We start from the raw sequence: 23,088 nt of genomic DNA, 5'->3' as shown, positions 1-23,088 counted from the left end.
TAAAACAGCATTTTAACAAAATTATGGTTTTTTGGTAGAGTATTTCTCCAACTCTCTACTCACCTTTCATAAGCAAAAAGAAGGAAACATTTTATATATATAAATACACACACACACACACACAAATACGTGTGTGTGTGTGAGTGGACACGTACGTGAGCTTCTACCGCAGAGAATGAAGTGACCATTTTCGAGCAAAAGGAGTTATGTGGAAAGACACACAGAGGTCAAACTGAATGGCATACTCGGGAAAGAAAGGAGTGTCTCCTAGCAAGTACATTGAGAATGGCACTGGCAGGAAAGATAACTCTGAGGGAAGATGAAGGATATACTGAAAAGGGACTTAAGGCAGAAACACTTGAATTTTACCATTAAGAAACAGAAGATTAACAACTGTGAACACAAACAAACGTATATAAGGATAGCATACATAATTCTGATACAGAAATTTTGACCAGACTGAGAACAAAACCAGTCAGTTCAACCAAGTATTTATGTTTTTAAATCTATAAGTTTGGTGACTGACACCAAACCTGTAAGACTTTCTCAATGTTACATCTCTTCTTTTTTTCCTTAAAGATTTTTATTTATTTATCCATGAGAGACACAGAGAGAGAAGCAGAGACAGAGGCAGAGGGAGAAGCAGGCTCCCTTCAGGGAGCCTGATATGGGACTTGATCCCAGGATCCCGGGATCACGCTATGAGCCAAAGGCAGATCCACTGAGCCACCCAGGCATCTCTCAGTATTACATCTCTTTAAGGAGAAACTGTATTTATTTTAAATTTTGCCCTTAAAAAAAAAAAAATCAAACAAAGTAAAGAGGCTACTCACACTTCTGTTACCAGAAAAAAAGCATCTAACTTCTGAAGCTGGAAAAAGTAACAGTTCAATCAAGATATTTCAAGGAAAAAAAAAAAAAAACCCACATAAAATTATAGCTCTCCAGACTCAAAATGAAACACTAATTAGAGATAACTTTTATCTTAGAAGATGAAGGATTTGGCAAATGTGCCTTAAGTATTATAATTATAGGTTAGTAAAGAAATTTGAAAAAGAAAATCTATTAAAAGAACATCTGAAAAAAAAAAAAAAAAAAAAAGAACATCTGAATTGTTTAAATATCAGAAGGAAGTCTCCAAAATACGTAAGATTGACTTTCTGAATACAATAAAATACAAAGTTCTTTATTCATGCTCCCATTCAGTCCCAGCCTCTACCACCAAATATCCCTCCATCACACAGATGCTTTTGAAAAATCAAAATTAATTTATCTGGTAACCGATAGGATTATGGTCACTGGAAGTAAATCCACAGTAAAGAAATATTAAAACATTAATTGAGAGACACATATGAATCCAAGTGTGATAATAAATAGCATAAAATTAGGTACCGTCAGGGGATCCCTGGGTGGCTTAGAGGTTTAGCGCCTGCCTTCAGCCAAGGCATGATCCTGGAGTTCCAGGATCGAGTCCCATATCAGGCTCCCTGCATGGAGCCTGCTTCTCCCTCTGCCTATGTCTCTGCCTCTCTCTCTCTCTCTCTCTCTCTCTCATGAATAAATACTTTTTTTTTTAAATTAGGCACTATCAGATGTAGTAAGATGAAACTCTTCATGAAATTAATTTTAAGTTAATTTATAATCTTTTTTTGAGAGAACAGAATATAACTTGCTGACAAGCCATCCAAGATACAAAATGTAAACCTAAGTACATAATGATTTTGAGTAACTGCATTATTTATGAATACCAACTTCCAGAGGTCTAATACCAAAACCAACAATGGGACAAACTCAGAAAAACTTATGGGTTGAGATAAATGAGCCAGAAACAAATAAAACACACACACACACACACACACACACACACACACAAGAACATAGCAATAAAGTGAACTAAAGATAGCACTGGTTATTAATTCTGTAAATTCTGTTAAGTACCCTGACTAAACAATCTAATAGCTCTTTTGTGTGGAATAAACTACAAATTTAAAGTAGTCACTTTAAATTGCCTTCAGAATTGTATTACAAACTAGCATTCCCATCATGGCATAGTAAAGTCTCTCCATTTTAATAAAAGAACATGAATTCCTAGCTAATTATCTAATTAGATATACTTTGTTATAAAGGCATATTTTTAATCAAAATCAAATTAATCTCTAAAAGGCAAAATTCTGTCACTCCTAAAGATAGTCACACCAATAAATTACAGGCTAAAAAAGTGATTTCAAACACAAGTATCATTAAGTTTTGAACAACAGCACTAAGGTAAGACTTATACAAACTCTACAAATATTTACGATACTGATTTCAAATGCATCCAGATACCATAAATTCTGCCATAATAAACGAAAACCAGTCCCACAGCATAATCTTATAAGCATAATGTTGAATAAAGAAGCAAGGTATGGAAAATTACATATTACATGATCTCACTGATTTCAAGTTTAAAAAAGAGGTACAATTAATTATATATTGCTTAGGTGTGCAAGATTAAAAGGAAAAATTATACAGAAATGAAATAAAGTGTTTAGAATTCAAAACAGTAAACAGCTGTAGAAGAGGGATGAGGAATACCTAGAAGGAGAGGAAGCTAGTGAGAGGTGGGCTGGTAAGAAGTGCTGGCATTTTGTTATCTATGTAGATCCACTTGATGCTTACATGGATTTTTGCTATAATAATTTTTCAACTATGTATTTTATGTACTCTTCTGTATGTATATTTTAGTTTACAACTTAAAAAAGAAAAAGGGAAGAAGGAAAGCCATTAGTCCTCCTAAGACCTTGATAGGAACAGAGGAAGTATATCCCTAACGTCAACAGTTTAGCTCTGATTAGGCAGTGACTTCTAAATACCGTCACAGCGGCAGTGGTGGCAGTTCCTCTAGAAGCCAGGCTGAATGGTACAGTCCTGAGTGCCATTCTTGAAAGTTACTCTAGGTACTCCTCCTTCCTCCATCCCTTCCAAAGATCTGTAAGCACTTATGCCCTTTCGGTTTATCATATCTAACAGCAGTTCTCTTAACAGCACATGAACCCTAATTAATATAAGTCATCAAGAGAAGTTCGAAAAAAAAAAAAAAAACAAAGCTGAATTTCCAATATGTAGCATTAACAGTAATGAAGAAGAGCTAGACACTGACCATTAAATTAACCTGATACTAATCTGTCATTCCCAACAGATGTCTTAGCACAAGCATAAAAATGAAATCTTTAATACTTTATGAAGTTGACTTTTAACTTTTATAAAAACAAAAAGCAGTGGGAAAGGAAGGGGAGAGTTACCTGGAGTCTCGTATTCATTTCCAAGAAATAAAAATTCTTCTTAGAATCCACAAGGAATTCTACAGTTCCAGCAGAGGAATACTTTACTGCTTTGGCAAGAGCTACAGCTTGCTCTCCCATTGCTCTTCGGGTCTTAGAATCCAGAAAAATGCTGCAAATACAGAAAGAGTAATCAACATTTTGAACAAAAGTAATATTATGCATACACCATATAAAATTTTTCTTAAACTTTACTCAGATATGATCATGTGTATCAATTTAAGATTTTATATTATATGCTTTATAGGTTTAGAAAATATGCTTTTTGCATTAGTAAGCCTAACATGTTTAAGTCAGCTTCAGATTTTTATAAAACTGACATCTGAACTTCCCCATTACAGTGCAACTTCCATCAATTTTAGCACTAGTAGTTGTTTACAACCAGTAAAACTTAATATATTCAGAACTTTCCTAAGCTAAAACTGGGAGACGTGCCTTACAGAGAACACATGTGTGCTGGATGAGCTTCCTTCAGGCAAGTGTTACAGCACTGCTGGCCAGGACTGTGAGTTCAATATTAATGAATCAACAACATGTATTAAATAAGGTAGCCTTCAACAGAAACAGACATAAAACAAGGTTATGTCAGGATATTTTCATCAAGGTTACATATTGATTAAAATGTCCTAATTGGAAGTTCACAGAACCTAACTCTGAACTTCCCCTAGGGACAATGCTTCAGTAATTGCTAATTCAGTGTTCATAGTGACTCTGTAAAACCTAACTACCACAAATAACAAGAATTGACTACACATGTAATAAATCCTCAAAATTTTTATTTCACAATACCAAAACAACCCTTCAGCAGGCAAATAAAGCTGAAATGTTTTCAATAAGCCCTAAAAAAAAAGAATATTATAAAATCATTTGTGTATTTTCACAAATTTTGCTTCATGCAAGAAATAGAACATTGATTACTTTTCTATTTGTGGATTAAAATTTGTAGATCAAGATTTAGGTGGTTTTCATAACATTTTATTATGGAAGAAGATATTGAACTTCTATGCACCTGCTACCCATATGGAATAATCATTAATATGTATCCTGTCTTGTTTAACGTCTATACCGCATATCTACTTTCCTACCAGTCCTACCCATTTTGTACAAATTTTATTTTAAATCAAATCCCAAATTAGGTATCATTTCATCTATAGAGACTTCCATATCTGTTTCTATAAAAGTTGTAACATAATCACACTTAAGACATTAACAAGAATTTCTTAATAGCATTTAATATCCAGTTAGAATTCAAATTTCCCGGGTTAATCCTATTTTTTTCAGGTAATATCTTTGAATCAGAATTCAAATAAGGCCCAGCCACTCCATTTACTTATTTATTTTTACATCTTTGCAGTTCTTTTAACTTGCAATGCTCTCTTCCCGTTTTCCTAAGGCAAGCAAGAATCTGCTCATTTTCCCGTCTCATTTCTCATAATCTGGGTTCAAGCGGATGCAGCCCCACAGTGCATTTTAACATCTGCATTATATTTATATTTCTTGTAAACTGCTGGTTAGATCTAGAACCTTGAACAGATTTCAGATTGGACTGGAAGAGTAGGAGGCAAGAAAACTTCAAAGACGAAGTGTACCTCCTTATGTCTTTCTTTTGGTGTTTAGGATTAATCACTGAATTTAAGCACTATGAATCTTATTTGCCTATTATGAACATTTCTGCATCAATTACATTTCAATGATAACTCACTGACAAAATTAATACAAAAAAGAAAGAACACCCAAATTAACATCATAACATTTGGAGAATCTCAAAGACAGCAGAATAAAACTATTTTTGTCCTACCTGGTCTTGTCCTTTCTTTTGTCATAAACTCTGCTAGTAACACTCAAGAGCCATAAGCAACCTTACCACTGCACTCAAAACACAGCAGTAAATTCATACTTTAGAAACTGAAAACTATGTATTTCTCTTATTTAATATTTCACAAATAATAACAAACACCTATCAAGTCACTATTAATAATCAGTTCTCATTTTGGGGTTTCTTTTTTGTTGGTGGCATTTCTATTGCTTTAAATTTTCCTTTTTCCCTCAATTAACAGATGAGTTCACATGAAAAACTTACATTCCTAGAAAAAGCGAGATGAAACAAAAATAATGATTCAAGGTTCCTAGTCTGTGAAAGATTTTTATCCCAGGTAAAACCTGAGTGGGTTTTTTTTTTTTTTTTTTTTTAAAGAAAGGTTCATTATATTGGAAACAATAAGAAGAGAACAACACGAAATTATAAAGACTATTATCATTCTACCAGCAACCCTGTACCCTTCTTCCACACAACTAGAATCTTAGCAGAGCAATATGGTTACTTAATTTTAAAAAGGCAGTTTCCAACTTCCCTAGCAAAGTCCCTAACTTCAGATCACCACCAAGCAATCAGGACTAGTAGGTTCTGGGGCCTTTCCATAAAGATACAGGTAGATCATTTCTTTTGCCTTTTCTTCTTCCTTCCCTCTTACATCCCAGTCCTGGCCCACGAGATAAGGCCATAACCCCGTGTAGGCTGCAATGGGCAGTTCTTCACAGCAGGGTGCCTGGTTTTTAAGCTAAGTGTCCCAACAAGCAGGAAATGGAATCTGGCAGTTTCCTAAGGCCTCCATCACTTCTATGCAGTCTATTCTCAAGCAGTCACAGAGCACAGAATCAAGGAGATGGTCAAAGATCCCTACCTTCTCTGGTCAACAAGAAAAGTGGCAAAAAACTTGGGAACGATGTCTTAAAATCATCACACCGTATCATATGCTTAAAACCTAATAATAATTAAAGTAGGACTTGCTTTTTCCCATTACCCTGTAATTAAAAATTCACTCATATTCACCTGTACTCTTTATACAAACCATACACACATATCAAGGCACACTGGCTAGGACAAAGTTACAACTGGTTATATTCCTTATTGCTTGGCTATTAAAAATGACAACATACACTCAACTGAGGGATTTTTAAGGACTCAGAGACAATTAGAATATATACAAATACTAACCTAGCAAATTAGAAATGAGGTTCTATTAAATTGCTAAACTAAACATATCTAAAGGTGACTTGTATCTTGTACAAGTCTTTGTACCACTTTTCGTGCTCAAAATAGTTCTGATAATCAAGGGATTTCTAAAAACCATGTTCCAGAAGCCTTTTGATGGTAGGATAAATTCAAAAACTTCAGGATCAACTTTATGAAACCTTCACCAACAGAAGATCCTAGAAGGCCTGTATCCCCAGGCATTCCACATGACCAGAAACACCAACAGGGTCTCTATTACCTAGAAGCTCATGGAAATCCTACTTGGCCATCCAGCCAACTCTCTCCTCTAACAAAACCCCACCTATATTTTCCCAAGTATTCTCTCACGTGTCACACACTGACATATTGAGGAAGACTGAGTGACAAATTCTTAATTATAAAAATATACACTAACAGATTCTACCATGACAATTCCAACAAGTTGCTACTGAAGCAATTTTAGCCAATAAAATGGGAAAGAAATATACTAAATAAACAAAACAGTCTATTATGAATGTTCATTGAGAAAAACTCTTACCTTGGTGCTTCCTCCACCACTTTCTGATTTCTTCGCTGAATTGAGCACTCTCTTTCATTGAGCCACAAAGCATTCCCATGCTTGTCACCTAAAACCTGATAGAGCAACACCACTTGAAAACTTATATAGTCATACCTACAGAGTATGTGCCCCATTAACATTGTCATCATGCAACACTCCTTGGTTTTTACCACTCATACCTCATAAACACATCTACCTCTCCATTATGTCCCTCTTTTGGTTGATGTTAATAGAGGAAAACTTTATTTACAACCCTGAAACTCACTAAAATGTTTTTTAAAACTTGAGGAAAAAATTCTCATGTTATATTTCCAATGCACTGGATAAGATATCACATCAATTGTACAAATTTTGTGAAGGACACTGAGTATCAATAAAGGAAATACACATTCTAGATATCAGTGGTGCTTTAGAAAAACCACTGTTATTACAAACGTTTGTTTGTTTTTAACATAATTAAATGTCTGTTGATCAAGAAATGCTATTTTATTTACATTTAGTCTGTTACTTATATATGGATGTCTTTATTGAGCTTTATTTTTGTTATAGAAACTGATGAAAGGCCTGGGGTTAAAATGTAACACATTATGATTTTTCTCATTTGTAATACTGAAAAATAAGCTACAGTTGCCACATAAAATAACAGGACACCGATATGAATTTGAATTTCAAAGATTTATTTATTTTTAGAAAGAGAGAGTGCACTCATGAGTGGAGGAGCAGGGCAGGAGGAGAGAATCTCCAGTAGATTCCCCACTGAACACACAGACTTCAGGGCTCTACCTCAGAACCCTGAAATCGTGACCTTATTTGAAACCAAGAGTGGGACACTTAACCAACGGAGCCACCCTGGCACCCCTGAAATTGAATCTCAAATAAACAACAAAAAAATCTTAATAATAATAGGTCCCAAATTTCACTTACAAAAATATACTACCTGAAATTCAAATTTAACATGTGTCTTAACAGCTAAATCTGGTAACCCTAAGACATGCCATTGGTTAGCATTTTTGCATAGAATGTTTGTTTTTAGGAACAGATTAATCTATTTTCATGATTAAGAGTAAATACGTATTACTGAATGCATATATCATTAAGTTCACAGAAGTAAAAGCTATTCTAGAAGCCAAAGTGTAGACATTCATTTTAACTCTGTACTATACAATTTCCCAGGGCAAGTCACTTTTCTCCTTATATATTATAAATATCAAATAGTATCATCTCAATGATTTATATGGCTGCTGAAAATATAAAATCAGTAAAGATCATGGTTATAGCAATAGAATAAACTATAAAATGAGTAGTTAACATATAAATGCAAACTTAATTTTTAGTAATAAAACCTACCTAAACCATAAGAACAATTACAAACAAAGGAAAATACTGCAATAGTGAAATGACAATAGTTGGAATTTAGTTTTTTAGTCTCAGAGGTGGCTGCATGAAGTACAGCCTAAGAAAAATTTAACACTAAAAAATATTTTAACACTAAATTTATTCTAATCCTTTTCATTCTAGTTGACAAAGTAAAATATTTTATGTCCAAGAAATAAAGCTACAATAACCAAGACTTCTCAGAAATATTTCTAACTGTAAAATATTATATTCATATATACAATCACATTTTTTTCCCCTAAAGCCTGTATAGTTCTTTTTTAAAAAGTCTTGGGGGAGAGGGGGGCTCAGTCAATTAGGCAAATAACTTGATTTTGGCTTGGGTCATGATCTTGGGGTTGTAAGACTGAGCTCCCAACAGCTGTGGAGCCTACTTAAGATTCTTCTCTCCAGGTACCAGGTTGAGCATCTGCCTTCAGCTAGGTCATGATCCTGGGGTCCAGGAAATCAAGTCCTGAATCAGGCTCACTGAGAGGAGCCTGCTTCTCCCTCTGCCTATGTCTCTGCCTCTCTCTGTGTCTCTCATGAATAAATAAATAAAATCTTAATAACAACAACAAAAAGATTCTCCCTTTCCCTCTACCCTCCCTTTGACAGCTAGCTTTCTCTCTCTTTAAAAAAAAAAGTTTGGGCAGCCTGGGTGGCTCAGTGGTTTAGTGCCACTTTCAATACAAGGCGTGATCCTAGAGACCCGGGATCGAGTCCCACGTCGGGCTCCCTGCATGAAGCCTGCTTCTCCCTCTGCCTGTGTCTCTGCCTGTCTTTCTCTCTGTGTATCTCATGAATAAATAAATAAATCTTTTATTTATTTATTTATTTTAAATTTTTCATCTATTTATGATAGTCACAGAGAGAGAGAGAGAGAGAGAGAGAGAGAGAGAGGCAGAGACACAGGCAGAGGGAGAAGCAGGCTCCATGCACGGGGAGCCCGACGTGGGATTCGATCCCGGGTCTCCAGGATCGCGCCCTGGGCCAAAGGCAGGCGCCAAACCGCTGCGCCACCCAGGGATCTCTGAATAAATAAATAAATATTTTTTTTAAAAAAGTTTTGTTATTTCCTAAGCATGCAACAAAAATAATTTTTTTTTAAAGATTTGCTTTACAAAAAGAAAAAGAGCAAGTGGGGGTTAAGCCAGAATGAGACAGAGATAGAGGATCCTCAGGTCCACTCCTCGCTGAGCACAGAGCATGACCTGGGGCTCAATCCCAGGACCCTGTGAGCATGACCTGAGGGGAAATCAAGAGTCAGCTGCTTGGGGTCATCTGAGTGGCTCAGTTAAGCATCTGACTTTGGCTAAGGTCATGATCTCAGAGTCCAGAGATAAGAGTAGCTCCCAGTCGAGCTCCCCACTCAGCAGAGAATCTGCTTGTCCCTCTCCCTTCACCACTCTCCCAGCTCATGCTTGCTCACTCTCAAATTTTTAAAAATATTAATAAATAGCCCTTAATCAAATTGACCCACTCAGGTGTTCCTCAACAAAAATAATTTGATAATGATAGTGTGACACTAATAAATGAAGAGACTAGAATACCAAACAATATAAAGAGTGCATGGAAAGAAAGTTAATCCTAAATCCCTTAGGAGTTTTGGGATTTTGGGGGGGGGGGGGGGTTCTTAAGATTTCATTTTTTAAGTAATGTCTATACCCAATGTGGCACTTGAATTCACAACCCCAAGGTCAAGAGTTGCATGCAACACTGACTGAGCCAGCTAGATAACCCCATCATGAGTTTTTCTTTTTTAAAGCTTTAATATAGCCCTTTATCAATCGGCAGGTACTCAATGTGGAAAAATCTCCCAGATACACTGCTTACTGAAAAAAGCTTCATGACAACAAGAGTGTCCACATAATGCAAGCCATTTTGAAACCCTGGATCCAACCCAAAAAATGCCAGTAGTGTCCGGGGTGAGAAAAAAAGGATTTAAACCACACAGAAGGGATCCCTGGGTGGCGCAGTGGTTTGGCGCCTGCCTTTGGCCGAGGGCGCGATCCTGGAGACCCGGGATCGAATCCCACATTGGGCTCCCGGTGCATGGAGCCTGCTTCTCCCTCTGCCTGTGTCTCTGCGCCTCTCTCTCTCTCTGTGACTATCATAAATAAGTAAAAATTTAAAAAAAAATTTTTTTTTAAAAAAAATAAATAAACCACACAGAATGCTGCCACTACCAGTACAGTTTCAGCATAAGAAAGGACACAGTATACGAAAGTCTGTCTAAAAAAATAGGTAATACACATATATAATTCACAGTCCACAGCAGGATATTCAAAAAAGAGTTTTGGAGCCTGTTCCCAGAGACAGAAACCAAGGAACTTGGAAACAAAAGTAAAAGGAAATGTTAATTTTTCATCAGATATCCTTTGCTATGTGCATAAATTACCTCATATAATTATATACATGCAAATTGAGGAAAATAATTTTTAAAACTTCCAAGTGTAGATGATCAGATACAGCAAACATCTGTTACCTATTCAAGTTACTAGGAAATACTTTTACCTATGTTTAAAATTATCACCTACATTATATGCTGTGGCTAATGAAAATAAACTAAAAGCTGATGTAAATATATAATTACTTAACACAATTTGACATACATTTATTGAGTATTAGTAATGTGAAAGACATCCACCTGGTTGCTGGAACCAACAAATGAGTAAGACCAACAAATGAATAAGACCTTAGTAGGTCTTATTGGTTAGTAGGTACTTCTTGATCTATTTGAAAAGTTAGACAACTCAAGATAAAAATCAATGGTCTTCTAATAGCTGTGCTATGTATATGTTATACATGACAGGGAATACAGGAAGAGGAAAATTAATTTTGCCTGTAAGATCTTAGAAAGGCAGCCAAAATATCTCCCATAAGCTACAGACTTAAATATCCAATCTACTCAACACTTATACTTTGATATCACAACCTTGATTTCTCCAACATCACACCCTGATCTCCTCCCCAAAACACACACCTCTCACAGTTTTCTCACCTCAGTAAAAGACAGTCCTAGTCTTCTAATTCCTCAGGCCCCAAACTGAAAGCCATCTTTCATGCCTTTTTTCCTATATATCATATCTGATCTCTTAGAAAATCTGATCTACCTTCACAGAATATCCAGAATTCAATTACATCTTACCATCTCTACTACCAACACTCAGGCCTAAGCTGCCATCATCTCTCGCCAAGAATTCCAGCAAAAAGAGTCTCATATGAGATTTCTCAGCTTCAACTGATAGTCTTCAAATACTAAGTAAGAGCCAATGAATACTGTGTGCTTTTTTTTCTTTTAACCTTGTTGAATGGAGCTATTTATTGCAGTGTCATATCCTCTTCTCATCCCTGTAAGTTTGATGAGCAGGTGTCACACTGTCTTCAAATACAAAAGTCTCTGCATCAGAAGAACTGTCTTTATAGGACCATTTACAGTAAGTCTTATCCATAGCTGGACCAAGTATGAAGATGAAATTCTGGTCTTGGAAGGAAGGTGTTTATATTCTACTTATGGAAGGACATGATCACTGGAGCTGGAGGATGGGTTGTGGTAGCTCATCTAAAGACGGCCCCGGGGATCCCTGGGTGGCGCAGCGATTTGGCGCCTGCCTTTGGTCCAGGGTGCGATCCTGGAGACCCGGGATCGAATCCCACGTCGGGCTCCCGGTGCATGGAGCCTGCTTCTCCCTCTGTCTATGTCTCTGCCTCTCTCTCTCTCTCTCTCTCTCTCTGTGTGTGACTATCATAAATAAATAAAAATTTAAAAATAAAATAAAATAAAATAAAGACGGCCCCCACATTCAACAATACATTAAAAAAATCATATACCTCGATCACGTGGAATTTATCTCTTGCAGGGATGCAAGGATGGTTCAATACTCACAATCAATGTGATACACCATATTAACAAAATGAAAGAGAGAAAATCGTATGATCAACTCAGTAGATACAGAAAAAGCATTTGACAAAATTCAACATCCATTCATGATAAAAAAACTCTTCACAAAGTAGGTTTAGAGGGAATATACCTCAATAAACCCACAGCTAACATCATACTCAATGGTGAAAAACTAAGTGCTTTTTTCTCAGTAACAATATGAAGATGCCCACTCCTGACACTTTCTTGAACAAAGTACTGGAAGTCCTAACCACAATAGTCAGACAAGAAAAAAGGCATCCATCCATCCTTCTTTAAGGAAGAAGTTAAATTGTCACTATTTGCAGATGACATAGCACTATACATAGAAAACTCTGAAGACTCCAACAAAAAAACTATTAGAAGTAATAAATTTATTCGGTAAAGTTACAGTATACAAAATTAATATACAGAAATCACCCATATTTTCATACAATAATGAAGTAGAAGAAAGAGAAATTAAGAAAACAATTCCATGTACACTAAAAAGAATAAAACACTTAGGAACAAAACTGACCAAGGAGATAAAATATCTATTTTCAGGAAACTATAAAACACTGATGAAAGAAACTGAAGATGACACAAACAAATATAAAGCTATTCCATGCTCATGTAATTGAAAAGAATTTTGTTAAGATATCCACAGAACTCAAAACCATTTACAGATTTAATGCAATACCTACCAATTACCAACAGCATTCTTCACAGACCTAAAACAAATAATCCTAAAATTTGTATGGACTCACAAAAGATCGCAAATAGCCAAGGCAATTTTAAGAATAACAAAGTTCAAGGTATCACAATCTTAGATTTCAAGATATACTACAAAGCTACAGTCATCAAAATAGTATGGTGCTGGCGGAAAAACAGACACTTACATCAACAGAACACATAGAGTGACCGGAAATAAACCCATGATTTTATGGTGAAGTAATCTATAACAAAGAAAGCAAGAATATACAATGGGGAAAAGATGGTCTCTTCAGTTAATGGTGCTGGAAAAACTGGACAGTTACATGTGAAAGAATGACACTAGACCACTTTTTAACACCATACACAAAAAATAACTTCAAATGAATTAAAGACCTAAATGGAGAGCTAAAACCATAAAAATTCTAGAAGAGAGGACAGGCAATAATTTCTCTGATATTAGCCAAACCAACATTTTTCTAGATATATCCCCTAAGGCAGGGGAAACAAAAGCAAAAATAAACTGTTGGGGCTATACCAAAATAAAAGGCTTCTGCACAGCAAAGAAAACCATCAACAAGAAAAAAAGGCAATATGGGAAGAGATTTTGCAAATGATATATTTAATAAGGGGTTAATATCCAAAATATATAAAGGACAGGGGCACCTAGCTGGCTCAATCAGTGTAGCATATCTCATGGTCTCAAGTTCCAACCCCACGTTGGGTATGAGGCTTACTTAAAAAACTAATAATATTTCCCTGATGGCAAGTGATGCAGAGCATTTTCTCATATGCATGTTGGCCATGTCTATATCTTCCTCTGTGAGATTTCTGTTCATGTCTTTTGCCCATTTCATGATTGGATTGTTTGTTTCTTTGGTGTTGAGTTTAATAAGTTCTTTATAGATCTTGGAAACTATCCCTTTATCTGATATGTCATTTGCAAATATCTTCTCCCATTCTGTAGGTTGTCTTTGAGTTTTGTTGACTGTATCCTTTGCTGTGCAAAAGCTTCTTATCTTGATGAAGTCCCAATAGTTCATTTTTGCTTTTGTTTCTTTTGCCTTCGTGGATGTATCTTGCAAGAAGTTACTATGGCCGAGTTCAAAAAGGGTGTTGCCTGTGTTCTTCTCTAGGATTTTGACGGAATCTTGTCTCACATTTAGATCTTTCATCCATTTTGAGTTTATCTTTGTGTATGGTGAAAGAGAGTGGTCTAGTTTCATTCTTCTGCATGTGGCTGTCCAATTTTCCCAGCACCATTTATTGAAGAGACTGTCTTTCTTCCAATGGATAGTCTTTCCTCCTTTATTGAATATTAGTTGCCCATAAAGTTCAGGGTCCACTTCTGGATTCTCTATTCTGTTCCACTGATCTATGTGTCTGTTTTTGTGCCAGTACCACACTGTCTTGATGACCACAGCTTTGTAGTACAACCTGAAATCTGGCATTGTGATGCCCCCAGATATGGTTTTCTTTTTTAAAATTCCCCTGGCTATTCGGGGTCTTTTCTGATTCCACACAAATCTTAAAATAATTTGTTCTAACTCTCTGAAGAAGGTCCATAGTATTTTTTTTTTTAAACTTTTCTTTTTTTTTTTTTTTAAAGGTTTTAGTTATCCACTCAGGAGAGAGACACAGAGGGAGAGAGAGGCAGAGACACAGGCAGAGGGAGAAGCAGGCTCCATGCAGGGAGCCCGATGTGGGACTCGATCCAGGGTCTCCAGGATCATGCCCCGGGCTGCAGGCGGCGCTAAACCGCTGCGCCACCGGGGCTGCCCGAAGGTCCATAGTATTTTGATAGGGATTGCATTAAACGTGTAAATTGCCCTGGGTAACATTGACATTTTCACAATATTAATTCTGCCAATCCATGAGCATTGAATATTTTTCCATCTCTTTGTGTCTTCCTCAATTTCTTTCAGAAGTGTTCTATAGTTTTGAGGGTATAGATCCTTTATATCTTTGGTTAGGTTTATTCCTAGGTATCTTATGCTTTTGGGTGCAATTGTAAATGGGATTGACTCCTTAATTTCTCTTTCTTCAGTCTCATTGTTAGTGTATAGAAATGCCACTGACTTCTGGGCATTGATTTTGTATCCTGCCACGCTACCGAATTGCTGTATGAGTTCTAGCAATCTTGGGGTGGAGACTTTTGGGTTTTCTATGTAGAGTATCATGTCATCGGCGAAGAGGGAGAGTTTGACTTCTTCTTTGCCAATTTGAATGCCTTTAATGTCTTTTTGTTGTCTGATTGCTGAGGCTAGGACTTCCAGTACTATGTTGAAATGAGATACCACCTCAGACCAGTGAGAATGGGGAAAATTAACAAGGCAGGAAACAACAAATGTTGGAGAGGATGCGGAGAAAAGGGAACCCTCATACACTGTTGGTGGGAATGTGAACTGGTGCAGCCACTCTGGAAAACTGTGTGGAGGTTCCTCAAACAGTTAAAAATAGACCTGCCCTATGACCCAGCAATTGCACTGTTGGGGATTTACCCCAAAGATACAAATGCAATGAAACGCCGGGACACCTGCACCCCGATGTTTATAGCAGCAATGGCCACAATAGCCAAACTGTGGAAGGAGCCTCGGTGTCCAACGAAAGATGAATGGATAAAGAAGATGTGGTTTATGTATACAATGGAATATTACTCAGTTATTAGAAATGACAAATACCCACCATTTGCTTCAACGTGGATGGAACTGGAGGGTATTATGCTGAGTGAAGTAAGTCAGTCGGAGAAGGACAAACATTATATGTTCTCATTCATTTGGGGAATATAAATAATAGTGAAAGGGAATATAAGGGAAGGGAGAAGAAATGTGTAGGAAATATCAGAAAGGGAGACAGAACGTAAAGACTGCTAACTCTGGGAAACGAACTAGGGGTGGTAGAAGGGGAGGAGGGCGGGGGGTGGGAGTGAATGGGTGACGGGCAGTAGGGGTTATTCTGTATGTTAGTAAATTGAACACCAATAAAAAATAAATTAAAAAAAAAACTAATAATAAAAGAAAATACACACACACACACACATACACACACACATATATACACATATAAAGAGCAACTATGCTATTTACTAGACCTAAATATAACATTATCATATAATCCAGTAATATTTCTCTCCTCAGGATATCTGAAAGAATGTGTATGTCCATAAAAAGACATGGCAATTTATTCATATCAAAAAGCTGGAGGGGCCCCTGGGTGGCTCAGTGACTGAGCACATGCCTTTGGCTCAGGTCATGATCCCAAGGTCCTGGAATTGAGTCCCGCATCAGGTTCCCCACAGGGAGGCTGCTTCTCCCTCTGCCTATGTCTTCTGTCTCGTTCTCTGTGTCTCTCATGAATATATAAATAAAATCTTTAAAAATATATATATATATCAAAAAGCTAGAAACAACCTGAAGATCTACCAACAGGAAAATGGATAAATTGGAAGTTATTCAAACAATGAAGTATCAGAGCAATTTTTTAGAGTTAATAGTAACACACAGCTTCATGGAAGAATCTCAAAGACATGTTGTGTGAAAGAAGCCAGGCATAACCAAGTATATACTGTATTTCATTTATATGCAGTTTAAGAAGACAGAAACATTCTGGGGTGTGAGAAGTCAGAACAGTAGATATTTTGGTGGCCAAGTGGAGGGACTGAATGGAAAGTTGTATGAAGAAATCTTCTGATGGCACAGAAATGTGCTATACACAGATCTGGGTGGTTGCTATATAGCTACACATGTGTACATAAGAATTTTATTGAGTTGGACACTCAAGATTTGTGGACTTTGCTGAAGAGATGTGATATCTCAGTTTAGAATATCTAAAAACAAAAAACCCAATGACAACAAAAAATCCTGCTGATGTTAGAAAGAAATACACTACGTTCAATGTTTTAAGACTACTCTGATTGGAGAGCCTAAGTGGCTCAGTCTGTTGGGCATCTGCCTTCATTCAGCTCAGGCAATGATCTCAGGGCCCCTACTCAACAGGCAGTCTGCTTCCAACTCTCCCTCTGCTGTTCCCCCTGCTTGTGCTCTCTTGCTGTCAAATAAATAAATCTTAAAAAAAAAAACCCTCGCTGGGATTATATATATTTGCACATTTCTTCCCACTCTGGAAAACTGGAGGATCTAGATGAAGATTTTCTACCCATAAGAAATATCTATGTAAAATAATTAAACTTGAAAAAAACCCCACAATGACAGAACTTAGAACTTTTATTACACATAATCAGAAGGGGCGGGCAAGGGCAACAAAGAACTATTCTTTAGTTTTCTGGTTCTCTATTCACACCAAAATAAGGAAAAAAATACTTAAACTTCAGCATGATTTCAAATTTGATTTGTATTTTATCAGTTTGAATTCAATTCATAGTCATAACGTGTAAAATAGCACGAAGACATTCTTAATAGAAATCAAACTTCAGGAGATGTTGTCTTCTGTGTATTATTTCAGAAAATCAACTTTTGTCTTGCTGAAATCCATATCCTCACAAATTGCTTTAGCAGTTGGATTAAAATCTTAACCTGAGTAGAAGAATTTATTTATTCATCTCTATACTAGTAGCTCCTAGAAGAATGCCTGTCTCAGTGAGCCACACAGACATTTGGTGAATTGAAGTAATGAGTCCAGATTAAGCACTTAAAAAAAAAAAAAAGTAAGCCCTGTTATGGCCCAGTCTCAGAATGGGAAGGAATGAGTCTCTAGGTGCAATGTATTTAGTTTGGTTAGATAGCTTGGGACAGCTTCTTTCTACAGCAGGATTTTTATATCATTCCCTATGTTGACCAACATGCTGGTGCTTTGATCAAAGTATACCAAATTCCAAAAGGAAGTGATCAATTTATGTACATTCTCTATTTTGAAGTTATTCAAGTGTATCAGAACAATTCACAATCATTCTAAATGCGAGAAAGGATATGTTTCCAATAGGAATAAATGGTGTTTTATTAAAGTCATAATAATTAGAAAACATCTTAAAATGTACCAACCTGGATTTCTATATGACGAGGGTTATCAATAAATTTTTCTATTAGTAGCCTATCATCACCAAAACTAGAAGCAGCTTCTTGAGACGAAAATCTAAAACCATCCCTATTTAAAAAAAAAAAAAAAAAAAAAAAAAGGGAAAAACAATCAAACTAGCTAAACAAATACAGCCCTCAATATAAAAGAAAACAAAGCAATTAAATCCTTATTTTGGTTCACTGATAAACAAAGCAAAGAAAAAATCACTTAATGCACAAATAACTAAATTGACTTAGTGGACCCATAACTCTTACACTTACCAGCTTTGTCACCTGGAATCAGTGATGTAACTTCCCCGATTCTGGGGGAATATATTTATAATCAAATATATTTATAATCAATTTATAATCAAATAGGAATACCACTACATAGTTCACCAACTGTTAAAAATTAGATATTTTTAATAAACCACATGAAACATATAAAATTCCATTTCCTCAATACCTTAATTCCACTAATTAAAAAAATTAAAAATGCATATTCATTTGACTTAAGAGTCAGAATATGCACACAAAAATACAAAGAGCCAATCTGGCCAACGTCACAACTGGAGCAAAATATTCAAGTGAGAATGAACATCCTTGAGGAGGATTCTCAAGAACATTTTATGTTCTTCATATGTTATGGACATATAATGATATTTTAAGTATACATATTTAAATGTAACTGCCCTTCACACACCCATACAAATTATTACAACTTTATCGACTTTGGACTCTTTCTAAATTAATCATTAAAAGAGAAAACAATTTTTGAAAATAAAAATACCAATATGATTATGGCTTTACATGTTTTACTCTCCAAAGATAATAATTTAAATTGTTGTAATTAAAATGTGCTCACTAAATTCATACACAATGAAATGGGCTCATTTGGTCTATTAAAAACACACATTTGTTCACCTAAAACTAATTGAGTATATTATTTTACACTCACTGATATATTGAGAATATAAAGTTTAATTCTTTTTACATGTCACTAATAGTTTCTTAATCTTCAGATTAAATATAAGTATTTAAATACAATATTAAAATTCTTCCAATCTTTTCATTTGCAAACACTCCATCTGGCATTAGAAATGAATACATTTGCTTTTGTGCTTAAAAAACACAACATAGCAAGTAAACAATGACCAGATGATAAATTCAAAACATATTGCAACAATTCCTGTTTCTCAGAGTTCTCAAGGAAAAGGTATCAGGTTTTCTTAGTCCTCTATTACTTCTTTGATTTAGAGGAATGGAGTTTTTAGATCTCTGGAGACTGCAAACCTCAAAGAAACTAAAACACAATGAATTATTGTTTTCAGTACCATACGACCAACTTTTTATTAGATGGAGTATGACGATTTGCAAAGAAAAAACAAAGTACTTTACAATTTATCTCTGTTCTAATGACTAAGAACTTTCATTTTGCACTTAACCCAAACATGCTAGAGGGAAAAAAAATCAAAGTCACCCAAATAAATTATCACATTTGAAAGCATAACCAGAGTATTTGGGAGCTCACAGAAAACTATTTTAAAAACATTTGTTACACTCAGTTACACATTCATTCAACAAATATTTACTCATCATGAATTCATGTGTCTGCTGCATGTTTAGGTGATGGGAATACAAAAATAAAGCCACAACTGCCCTCACATCACCTAAAGTGTAGCAGGGGTATTCCAAAATGCAGATGTGGTCAATTTTCCATTGTGCCATATTTCATTGAAATGTGAATGGGGAAAAGAAAGCCAGAAGTTAATATGAAGCTATGAGTCTACTTTTAACAACCTTCACAATCCTCACCCTAATTTAATATACAATAACAACAAACACCATTTAAAAAAAAAAAAACTTTCAGATGTTCTAAAGATAAGCCATAGATGCTACTTCCCTGAAACACTTAGGAAAGATGTTACAAAAGGGAGACATTCCCCAGAATAAAATAATAAGGCAATTAATGGTTGCTAAGCCTTCCAAAGAAGACTAAAACTTACGTGCATTATTTAAAAAGAAAAAAAATTCCCCCTCAAGAAGGGAAAAAAAGAAGGAGCACATGCAATGTGGCATATTAACAATTGGTGACTCTAAAAGAAAACTACTGAGCATGTTCTGGACTGTTCTCTCAATTTTTCTGTAGTTTAGATTTTTCCAAATTAATAGGGAATACAGAGCAATTATTTTAAATGAGGAGCATGTATCATTAAATCAAATAGTATCATACTTTGATCAAGTTGAGAATATTTTAGATAGCAAATTATTTGTGTATGTCTTTTTATTAGTTTTATTAGCATATTTTGAATCAATATGCATTTAAAGAGTTATTTACACCCGAAAAAGATCTCCACTCTCTGTATGGTTATAGCGATTTCTGAAAATACAGAACACTACATTAAAATCCATTGTGTTAACAGCACACAGGAAATCGCAATGCCACAAAGTGAAGAGTAATCTTCACCATAAGAGAATATGTTGCTAATAAGTGCTAAGGCTTTCAAGGGAATTGCTATGTAAGTACCATACAATGGGGGCCACCTCATGAGAAAAAAGTTAAAGTTTCTGAAACATGTATCTCTCACAAAACCATGAGGTTGTGTTTAATATCCTGTTACATCATTCTTTCCTTCCCAGAGGCTATAGCAGACTGTCCTTCCCAAAGATGGTAACAGGGCTATCTCCCATTCAATGTGTTTATGCTGTAGATCTCTTTTGCCTAATCTTACAGTACACGAATCTCTTTGCAAAATAAGGCTTTAAGTGCAAAAAGAGAGAGAGAGAGAGAAGAAAATGCATAGGACTGCACAGGAAACAAATTACATTGAAATACAGGATTCGTGGAGCAGCCCAGGTGGCTCAGCGGTTTAGCGCCGCCTTCAGCCCAGGGCCTGATCCTGGAGAGCTTGGATCAAGTCCCACGTCAGGCTCCCTGCATGGAGCCTGCTTCTCCCTCTGCCTCTGTCTCTGCCTGCCTCTCTCTCTCTCTCTCTCATGAATAAATAAAATCTTTAAAGAAAAAAAAAAAGAAATACAGAATATTTTCTAAGAACAAATTTGGGATATAACATGTGGGGTTCTTTACTCATAATAAGCTCCAACAACAAATCTAATAATCACTGCTACTTAGAGATATATTATCACACTATAGTTGTTGAAGATATGTGATTTCCAAAGTGGTAGATTTCCAAAGATGTGATTTCCAAAGATAATACCACTACTGTAGTTTGTTGCCTATTTGGAGAAAACACTAAATCCCAGTTAGAGGCTAGTGAAAGAAATAGGCCCTTTTGGGGGCACCTGGGTGGCTCAGTGGTTGAGTGTCTGCCTTTGGCTCACATCATGATCCCGGGGTCCTGGGATCAAGTCCCACATTGGGCTCCCTGCATGGAGCCTGATTCTCCCTCTGCTTATGTCTCTGCCTCTCTCTCTGTGTATCTCTCATGAATAAATAAATAAAATCTTTTTAAAAAAATACACTGTAAAAACAAAACAACTCTTTCTTATGCTTAAGAAAGTAAAAAACCTTTCTATAAGAGAATAACCATCATCAAAATATAAACAATGAAGTTTTCTGCATAATTTCCATTTTTTCCCATCTAAAAGAGTAAAAATGAGATGGTTATTATAATTATTCCATTACACTTTTGGTATCTGTTTACTTGACAGTTTAATAAAACTCTAGTAACTGCAATTTTCATCAAAAGTATATTTTGGACAGCACCTCACCTGGTCTCTTCATCATCCCAGGCGATTCGCATGCCTTTCCCACCACCACCTGCTGAGGCCTTGATCATGACAGGGTAGCCTAACAGCAGGGAAGAATTAGACAGAAGTTCAGACTTTGATCATCTGGATGCATGAACATGACAACTGACCACATGTTCAATAACACAGAAGACAATAACTAATTTATTTAAAAGTTCCTTTCTTTAGAGTCAGGAAAATAACACCAGCGTGGTAATCTCATATATATTTTAAAAATGAGAGTATGATCATTTTAAAAGAAAAAGACTATTTGTATCAATAAATATAACATTTTCTCCATTAATGAAATAAAAAACTAAGGAAACATAAATAAGTTATTTGACCATGGATTCCAAAAATGGACGTAGATATAGTATTAACTAACCAAAGATAAAAAGCAACTTTTATATAATATTAAGGAAATAAACACATATAACATTCCCCAAAAGTGTTCTTTTGCATGCATAACAAACTAAACACCTTTTTCCAAAAGTAATGATTCACAGGCATTTGAGGTATTTTTATCTGAAAAGTCACAGGGAACCCCTACAGCTTTTATCAGCAAGAACTGACACAATGATATGGGGGGGAAGAGGGAGGGAATCAAGTCACACAGTTATTGTATTATGGGAGGAAACAGAAGCTCCAGGATTCGCTATTATCCATGAAGAGGCTAACCCCACTATTTCCACTCATCCAACAGGGAATGTGTATGATAGCAAGTAAGATTAAAACACAAAGTAAGGCCAGAACAAATAATATCTCCAGCTAAAGTTTTATAAGAGAAAATTAAATCATAAAATTGTTAGTTGATAAGTATTTAGATTATTATAAAGTAAAAATTTTGACAACTTGAGTCACCTCCACCAATTTACCAAGAAATGCTGTAAAAATCTCCTTGCTTAGAGGTTTTCTGCAAACAAGGTGGATACACCCATGCCTGAGACACTTGTTTATGATCTTTTCTGAAGTGAGTGCTTTAAAGACTCTTCCAGGCCTGTGATGCTCTAACAGCACTACATTCTAACCATAGGACCTTAGAGGAAAAGGAAGAGAGGGCCAAATGTCATAGATCTTTAACCTCTAAACCACAAAATATCACCCTTAACTTCAACTTAGTTAAAATACCATTTGCTTTCTGTTTGCTAATTAATTCAATTTTTAAAGTTCTGATGTTGATTATATTTATGTGGGACAGCATTTTAAAAGCAATGCTAAGTGTAGTGAGAAGAAAGATTAACATACTTTTTCTCACTGGGAACCTTAGAATCTTGGAAGAAAAAGGGAAAAGCACCCAAATAATTCTATCACTGGAAACTGCAAGGAGAAAAGTATCATAGGAAGGTAACAGAAAAGGGTTAAGGAAAGCATATTACAGCAAGAGCCATCTACATGAGGCTATGAAGGATGAGAAGGATTTCAACATTTTAGGCAGGAATAGCACGGAT

The 23,088-nt window shown here is 35.8% G+C and overlaps 1 protein-coding gene across 5 annotated transcripts in view; it reads right to left on the bottom strand.

Annotated features, from left to right (window-relative positions):
* PCCA (propionyl-CoA carboxylase subunit alpha) overlaps positions 1-23,088 on the bottom strand; it is a 462,758-nt gene that overhangs the window by 237,277 nt on the left and 202,393 nt on the right. For all 5 annotated transcript variants that reach the window (XM_038569960.1, XM_038569959.1, XM_038569962.1 and 2 more), the window contains 4 exons: positions 21,623-21,701; positions 17,876-17,978; positions 6,872-6,966; positions 3,282-3,432 (listed from right to left, as the gene is read on the bottom strand). In XM_038569960.1, coding sequence (XP_038425888.1) covers positions 3,282-3,432; positions 6,872-6,966; positions 17,876-17,978; positions 21,623-21,701 — 428 coding nt within the window. The remainder of the gene's footprint in view (positions 1-3,281; positions 3,433-6,871; positions 6,967-17,875; positions 17,979-21,622; positions 21,702-23,088) is intronic.

The sequence above is a fragment of the Canis lupus genome, chromosome 22 (assembly GCF_011100685.1).
Source record: "Canis lupus familiaris isolate Mischka breed German Shepherd chromosome 22, alternate assembly UU_Cfam_GSD_1.0, whole genome shotgun sequence".
NCBI classification, from domain to species: Eukaryota; Metazoa; Chordata; class Mammalia; order Carnivora; family Canidae; genus Canis; species Canis lupus.
Note: the sequence above shows the minus strand (reverse complement) of the source record. Positions and strands in the feature narration are given on the sequence as shown.